The following is an 8,373-nucleotide window of genomic DNA, read 5'->3' as shown; positions in this document are numbered from 1 at the left end:
GGAGCCCCTTCAGGCCCTGCAAGGGGCTCTGAGCTCTCCCTGGATCCTTCTCCAGGTGAGCACCCCCAGCTCTCCCAGCCTGGCTCCAGAGCAGAGGGGCTCCAGCCCTTGGAGCATCTCTGTGGCTCCTCTGGGCTCTCCCCAGCAGCTCCAGCTCCTGCCTGTGCTGGGCCCAGGCTGGGGCAGCTCTGCAGGTGGGGTCTGAGCACAGGGACAGAACCCCCCTCCCCTCCCTGCTGCCCACGCTGGGGCTCAGCCCAGGGCAGGGCTGGGTTTCAGAGCTGCCAGTGCAACAGGAGGGGGAGAAAATCCTGCAACCCCCAAACCTTTGCATTCCCATCCCTGCTTTAGCACACAGGTACTGAGCTCTGCCCAAAGGAGAGGATTCCCCACAGGCAGGGACAAGCAGGACGGGTCCCTCCAAGGACACTCACAGCAATTTTGGCCTTGACAGTGGCCAGCTTGTCCTGGGCTGCTGCCAGCTCAGCGTTGGCCCTGTCCAGGGCCTGCCTCTTGGGCTGCACCTCGCAGAACACGCGGTGGAAGCGCACGATGTTCAGCACCCACGAGCACAGCCCGGCCGCCGCCGAGGACTTGGTGGCCACGAACTCGGGGTTGAACTTGGGGTCTTGCAAATAGGGCTGGAGGGCTTTGAGGCAGTTCTCGTGGATGTTCTCCTTGTTGAATTTGATCAAGGAGTCCAGGAAGCTGTCTACCCTTGCCATGGCCACTTTGGCTGCTTTCCAGCTCCTGTCCTTGGGGATCTTCCCTCCCGGGGCCGTCAGCACCATCACGGCCGCGGTGACGTTGGTGACAGCAGAAGGAGGTGACCCAAAGGACCTCAGCTCCGTCAGATTGGTCTGAAAAGGGGAAAACAAGGTTGTTAGATAAAAATGAATGGGGTTTCTTTTCACTCTGCCACTAATAGAGTCAGGCTCCCAGGCTATCAATCTGATAAATTGGGCTCCTCTCGGCCCCAGCAGCGCTGCCTGCAGATCTCTGCTCTGCATGTTTGCAGCACACCTGCTCCATTCCCTGCTCCTGACATCCCACCTGGGGCCAGCACAGCACACTGCTCCTCCCCAGGCTCCTGGGGGAGCAGGAGGTTTTCTGCCCTCTCAGAGGATTGGGGTAAAGAAGAATGACACCTATAGAAGTAACACTCAGGCCTCTAAAACAACCCTCAGAGCTTCCCTTCTTTCTCCCTCCTACCCAAGCTGAGATGCCAAAGCCATCCTGTGATTCCCACATCCTGCAGCCCTCAGGGTTCAGGGAATGCAGCTGCTGAGAAAGCCCAGGCACCCTCACAGGGCAAGCAGCACTGGAGGAGCCAAAAGGGTATTTTTGTCTCTAACTCCTGATTTCCCAAGTTTTCAAACTCTCTATCACTCCTGGCTTTGCATTTTTTTTTATTTTGCAGGTGCTCTGCACTGGGTCTGTCACAACCCACACACCATTCATCATTGTCCATATAACAATTACCTCAATTATCATCCATATAAATGTAATTATCTCATATAGGTATAGATTTATCTCTCCTTAACACTTTAAATAGCTTTGCCTCAGTCACTCTCACTGCCACCAGCCCCTGCAAAAGGCATCATAGCAGGGGACAGAGGGGCTGCAGCAGGTCCTACCCACACAGCCAAAGCCTGGCTGAGCCAGCCCATGGTCACTTCTTGGCTCACATGGGAAAAAAAAAATAAATTAAAAGTTTAAACTGTCAGGAACACAGAGAGAATTAACCCTGGCAAGGCTGAGCAGGGCCAGCTCTCCTGAGAGCAGTGTTCTGGGGGGTTCTGGAGGCACTGGAGGGATTATTTAAAGCATCACAAGGATAATCCTCCCAGCACAAAACCAGGAGTGGGTTCAAAGTGTAGCCTATGAGGAGGAAACAGCCTGGACACGTCCCCATGGCCATGGCTGCTCTTCTTTTGCACTGGCAGGTGACACCATCACAGAAATGTCCACAGATCCACATCCTCACTGACTATATGGATTTATTATTGGATTCTACTCAAAAGCTTTTTCTATTCTCTCTGTGCTCCTTGTCAGTGTTGCACATAACCCTGCAGTCCAAGGAAGATGGCTGAGATAATTGGGCAGAAACTGTACAAGCACACATAAACATTGTTGATTATTCATGTCAGGGAGCAGGTTGGGCTCTCTGAGACATCTCCAGTCAGCAGGTAAAGGAGACCATGGCTTCCTCTGCTCTGCCACTGCTGCTTTACAGTTCCCTGGAGAAAATCCCAGCATTTCCCCCATCTTTGCCTAATGAGAGATTCTACAGCTCCAGCACGAGCCTGGCACTAACAGAGAGACAAACAATTTTCCTTTTGCACAGTCCTTTCCCTCCCACAAAGGAAATCCAGAGCACAGGTGTCTGCAGCAAAGCTACTTCCTTCCCAAAAGCCAATCCAAGGGAAATCCCATTCTGGATGGCTCCAAGGTGCTTTCCTGTCCCCCAGCAGGACTGAGCCCTGGTTTGAGGCCTTGCTGTGATTGGGGTTTTCCAGCTGTGGTGTTCCAGCTGTGTGCAGTGGGATGATGCTGCCCCAGGACACTGCAGGAACTGCAGACCAAAACAAATTGCAGGTCCCTCTCTCAGGCACATCAGAACCACAGAATGAATCAAGAAAAGACCTTTGAGATCATCAAGTCCAACCTCTGACCTAACACCACCTCGTCAGCTAAACCACGGCACTGAGTGCCACATCCAATGGGAACCCCTGGAGCACCCTTGAAGGACAAACCCTGCAAGGCACAGGAAGGCCTCCCAAAACCAATCTCCTGCATTCAGAGCAGTGCTTATCTCCTGATCACACCACTGGCATCTTCCTTTGGGCCAGCTTTGTCTGCTCCTCTCCACGGCAATGAGCAAAGGAGAACACGGTGTGGCCTCGTGGGTGTTCCAAGTTCCACCAGGAACCTCAGAATTAACCAGGCTGGAAAAGATCTCTGAGATCAGCAAGTCCAACCCATGACCCAACACCTCCTCATCAGCTAAACCCTGGCACCAAGTGCCACATCCAACCTTTCTTTAAACACTGAAGGGCCAGAAGGGAGGAAGCTGGAGGAGGGACAATACAGTGCCCAGAACTTGGGCCATCAGTGACACAGCTTCTCCCACAGTGTGGAGGAAAAACACTGGCAATCCTCATCCTACCTTGTTGAGGGTGTTGAGAGCAGCCTGGGCAGCTGCCAGGGCAGGCTCAGCCTTGGCCAGGTCCTCCTCACAGTCCTTCTGCTTCTGCTCGACCTCCTGGGTGATGAGGGCCACCTTCTTCTCCTCCTCATCAGCCACCGCCTTCTTCCTGCTCACCTTCTCCGTCTCCACCCCCACCACCTGGATCAGCTTGTCAGCATCCTCGTTCTTCTGCTTCAGCTCCACCTCTTGGGCTGCCAGCTTGGCCTTCAGCTCATCCACCTGCAGGGCAGAGATGGGAGCTGGACTGCCCTGTCTGCTCCTCAGTGCCCAGCTCGGGCTCAGAGCACAGCGGGACCCCGGGCAGGGAGGGCCTGGCTGTCAGCACATCCTGCTGATGCCTCAGTCTCAGCTGTGACATTTCCCAGGTTCTGCCCTGGTACCTAACTCTGAACTGCACACAAAGTGTCAGCAAGGTCTCCTCACAGCTCAGGCACACACAACAATCCTTCTCCAGCCCCACAACCAAGGACAGCGCTGCAGCTCCAGGCCCAAAAAGTGCAACCAGCAGGGAATTGAGGAGAGCAAGCTGGGAGGATGGGACTGCATCACCTGCAGCTGGAATTGCACAATTCAGCCCAAGCTGGAAATGGAGCAGAACTGATCCAAGTGGGAAACTCCTGAGCCAGGGCCCATCCTGGCTGCAGCCACGGCCGGGCTCTTGCAGTGCCCAAGGTGCATCCTTGGAAGGGCTTTTAATAAATCCCTGCTTTATTCCTTTAACCCTGCCCAGCCCCTGCTCCAGGAGCCTCTCCAGGCACCACAGGGAGAGCAGGATCTGCTCCAGGAGCCTCTCCAGGCACCACAGGGAGAGCAGGATCTGCTCCAGGAGCCTCTCCAGGTACCACAGGGAGAGCAGGATCTGCTCCAGGAGCCTCTCCAGGCATCACTGGCAGTGAGGGGAACATTTCCAGCTGTTGGCAAGAGCCTGCTGCCCCTTTGCTCATGGGTGTGACCCACACAGGGCAGGAGGCAGGGAGGAGCCCAGCAGACCCAGCTCCAGCAGCAGGCACGGCTCTGGGAGCTGGCCCAGACAGAGGGACCGAGGTAACACAGACACTGCTCTGGCCAGGGCCCAGTGGGAAGTAGGAGGAAGCATATTTCAGATGTCCTTGGGATGGTTTCATACAGCCCTGGAGCCCCACCACGCAGCAGGAGATCACTGAAAACACAAAGCCATCAGCTTTGGGCACGAGCTCTGATGTCACCTCCCCTGAGCAGAGGTGTGCAGGTGCTGTGCCTTGCTGGGGAGGTGACAAGGCTGCAATTCAGCCACACTTCAGCTTCTCAGCCTTGCCAGCAGGCACAAGGTGGTTTGGAGCAGGAGCTGTGCCCCAGGAGCTCCCTGAGCCTCCTGCTGACCCTGGCACACTCTGCCCTCCCCACCCCTCCAGCCTGAGCTCCAGGCACAGGGCAGAGCCAGCACCTGCTCTGAGACCATGAGTCCTGCAGGAATCACAGAGACATGGAACGGTTTGTGTTGGAAGAGACCTTAAAGATCATCCAGGGACACCTTCCCCTGTCCCAGGCTGCTCCAGCCCCCATGTCCAGCCTGGCCTTGGGCACTGCCAGGGATCCAGGGGCAGCCCCAGCTGCTCTGGGCACCCTGTGCCAGCCCTGCCCACCCTGCCAGGGAACAATCCCTGCCCAACATCATTTTTCACCCCAGAAAGATTGCAGTTGGGGTCTGCCAACAGGTCCAGCCCTTGGCAGAGCTCTGAGGGTAAAGGGGCTTTAAATGTGAAATGAGATGAGCCAGAGAGGGGACATCCCCTTGAGCTGGCAGCCAGGAGGCCACCAGCACGGCCATGGTGGCCACTCCTCACACCCTGCCCACACACAGGAGCCTCAGCAGCTCCTGCACAGGGGGAGGCTCACACAGGCTCCTGCAGACAGAAAACCTCCTGCTGAAATCCCCATTTCAGTGAATTTACCCACACTCTGGGCAGACCACAGAGGCTTTCACTGCCTGATCTTAGGCTCACAAAGGTTTGCTTAGAGCTCCTGGGGTACATCTTTACCCACACAAAAATACTCACAGGCAGGGAAGCCAGACTGGTTTTGGCAATACCCATTTTGATACCAGAAGGGAGAGCACAGCCTGCAGTCCATAAGATGAAGCTGTTGACATTTGGCATTGGCTTCACGTGGAGAGCTGTTTTTCAGGACTCTCCACACGCCCTCCATCCATCTCCATCCCCTGCTGGCTGGCTCTGTGGGACTGCTCTCCCCAGGACAAAGGCAGGGCTGTAAATCCAGGCTCACATAATCCCTTCGTGTGACAGAGCCAGCAGCAGCTCCTTGTTCAGTCTCTGGGGGCTGAGTTGAAATGGGCTCTGCTGATATGGCTGTGACTTTCTGCCCAGAAATAGCTTTTGTGTGCTGGCTGCACACACAGACGGGAGCTGCAGGGCTTTACACGGCCAGGACAAAACAAGCAGGGGATTAAAATCCACGGGCACTCAAAGCAGCACAAAGGGCAGGTGTAAGCTCAGCCCTGGGCAGCAGATGATGCCCTGCCAAGCACACAGCAATGGAAGGGAAAATGATTTTGTCAGGATTTTAAAAAAGGAAGAATGCTGCAGAAGGGTTTGCAAGGGCCTGCAGTGACAGGACAGTGACAGGGGAAAGGACTTCAAAGTGAAGGAGGGCAGGGTTAGTTTGACTACCAGGAAAAAATCCTTCCCTGGGAGGGTGCCCAGAGCAGCTGGGGCTGCCCCTGGATCCCTGGCAGTGCCCAAGGCCAGGCTGGACAGGGTTTGGAGCAACCTGGGACAGGGGAAGGTGTCCCTGCCATGGCTGGGGGTGGAAAAGGATGCTCTTTAAGATCCCTTCCAACCCAAAGAATTCTGTGATTCTGTGAGAAACTTGTGAGCAGCTTCCTGAGCGCAGAACAATCTGATAAGCAATTAGTAATGTGAGGTGGAAAGGGAAAGAGCAAAGCAAATGAGAAATTCAAGGGTAATGTGCTGTGACTTCATCAGGGAAAGGAAGGGAGAAGCCCTTGCCTACAAGCAGAACAGCATGAGAAAAATTATTAAAGAGAAGAAAACCTGGAGGGCAGGCTCCCAGAAGACTCATTTTATCTGATTGTCCCTGCCTTGTTTCAAGAACACAAAATACATCAAAAGGTCAGCGATTAATTGATAGCAGCAGCCAGGCTGGAATCTGGAATCCAGTGATGCAATATCAACCACAGCCATCCTCTGAATTACTCAGCAATGGGTGCTGACCTCTTGGTGGCACACAGCACTCTGAAAAACAAATGACTCATGGCACACATCTTCCCAATCCATTATCTCCTAACAGGAAGGAGGCTTCAGCTTCCCCCAGGGCTGAGGACGCCGCTGTGCACAGGGAGAGGTGGTTGTCAAACATGGCTGGAGGAGGAAAGTTGGCCAACAGCATCAAGGTGTCCAAATCTCCAAAGGAAAGGATTAAAAAAAGGGATAGAGGCAGAGGGGACCACAGGAAAAGGAGGCAGAGAGGTTACTTTGGAACAGGAACAGCAAAGTTAAAAAACACCTGCAGCTCGTGCTAGAGCAGCCCCTGGTGCTGGGGCCTCTCTGAGCCCACAGAAATACACAAAACTCATCCTGAACTTGCCTGGGGAATGCCAGGGGTGAGCACCAGTCCCCAGAGCTAAGGCACAGCCAGGGACCAGAACCCTCCACCTTGATTTGAAAATAGCCCCAGTACAACCTGCAGACAACACACCTGAGTGAGAGAGGAGATTCTTCACTGCCTCAGCCCCAAGACCAAGCTTTTCCATGGGTGAATGTAAAGTTCAGCCCTTAAACCCGTGCTCAACATGGAACAGGCTGGTATGATTTCCAATACTGATAAATATCCACGCTCTGGTTGGTTTCAAATCAACAGCAGTTTTGACTATTGCGCACATCTGGTAATTTAGGTGTTTAATTTTAGGCCCCCAGTGCTAATTTTAGAGTTGAATTTGACATATTTGTCCTCACTGCTCTGCATCTTAAATACCTGCAGAAGGAGGCACCTCTCAGCCCAGCCTCACTGCAACCAGACACCAACATTGTGCTCTTCCATCCTTCTTGTGATTTGATTTTCCCATCCCTCCCACTGCCTCCAGGTCCTCCACCACTGCTTTGTGGCTCTCAGAGAACTCTGCCCACACAGAAGAGAAGCCTGAAGGATACAGAAGGGTTCCCATGTGTCAAAACAGACCCAGGGACTTGTTCTCAAAAGATTTGTTCCATATAAGCTGCTCCCAAAAATAAATTTAATCCATCTTCTCCACCACTGGGGAATCCTGAAAAAGCAACAGCACCCTACAGGTCCATCAGAACTACTGCCTGCATGGGTGAGGTACGTGGAAAATATATCAATATTACAATTTTTGATTTTATAACTTCAGCAAAGTTTGCTCTCCTTTGTCCCTGGGGAAGGGAATTTAAGTTTCTGTCCAGGGCACTGTTCTAGCAGGCAAGGCCTGATGAATTCAACACCTTAACAGGCTGGGAATGGCACAGAAGATCCACAAAAAGACAATGACCAGCAATGAGCATCAGTTCCAAACATCAGCCCTGGCATGGCTGGAGACACCTGGTCTGGGAAAAGAGAGATAAGAATGAGAACCTAATTAAGCATCAGAGGAGAAGAGATTTGTAACCAATAGGAGACCAAATTCTAAGAACTGTATAGGTTGGAACCAATGAACACTGAACCAATGAATTTCCATGGGTTCTGACTGTGTAAAGTTTGTGAAAAATCTGGCAAAATTCATGTGTCATGGAATGATTTTCTCTGCACACCTGGGCTACGTGTGGATGAAATGATTCCTGTTGCACATCCTGGCCAGAACAACATCCAAAATAACAACAGTTATCCAGAACAATGCCTTGGTTCTCTACCACTAAAAGCATTGTTGGAGGGGTTTTCTGGTCCCACAGTTTTGGTGACAGCTGAGCTGAGGTGAGGTGTGCTGGGCAGTGAGGGCACGGCCTCGTGGCTCTGGTGGTGCCAGCAGTGCTCTCTGCTACCCCTTCCCTTCAAAGGAGATGCTCAAACCTGCACAGAGGGTGGCAGTGGGCACCCCTCCTGTGCCCTGCTCTGTTTGGAGGGACATGGAGATGTCAGGGCTGAGAGGCACCAGCCCAGCACATCCATCTCCTGCAGGCAGGTGTGTGTGTGTG

The 8,373-nt window shown here is 53.3% G+C and overlaps 1 protein-coding gene across 1 annotated transcript in view; it reads right to left on the bottom strand.

Moving 5' to 3' along the window:
* DNAH9 (dynein axonemal heavy chain 9) overlaps window positions 1–8,373 on the bottom strand; it is a 147,403-nt gene that overhangs the window by 74,211 nt on the left and 64,819 nt on the right. The window contains exons 47-48 of the mRNA XM_033518809.1: window positions 3,170–3,430; window positions 435–860 (exon numbers count right to left, since the gene is read on the bottom strand). Of these exons, the coding sequence (XP_033374700.1) occupies window positions 435–860; window positions 3,170–3,430 (687 nt within the window). The remainder of the gene's footprint in view (window positions 1–434; window positions 861–3,169; window positions 3,431–8,373) is intronic.

This window comes from Parus major, chromosome 18 (assembly GCF_001522545.3).
Source record: "Parus major isolate Abel chromosome 18, Parus_major1.1, whole genome shotgun sequence".
Lineage (NCBI taxonomy): Eukaryota > Metazoa > Chordata > Aves > Passeriformes > Paridae > Parus > Parus major.
Note: the sequence above shows the minus strand (reverse complement) of the source record. Positions and strands in the feature narration are given on the sequence as shown.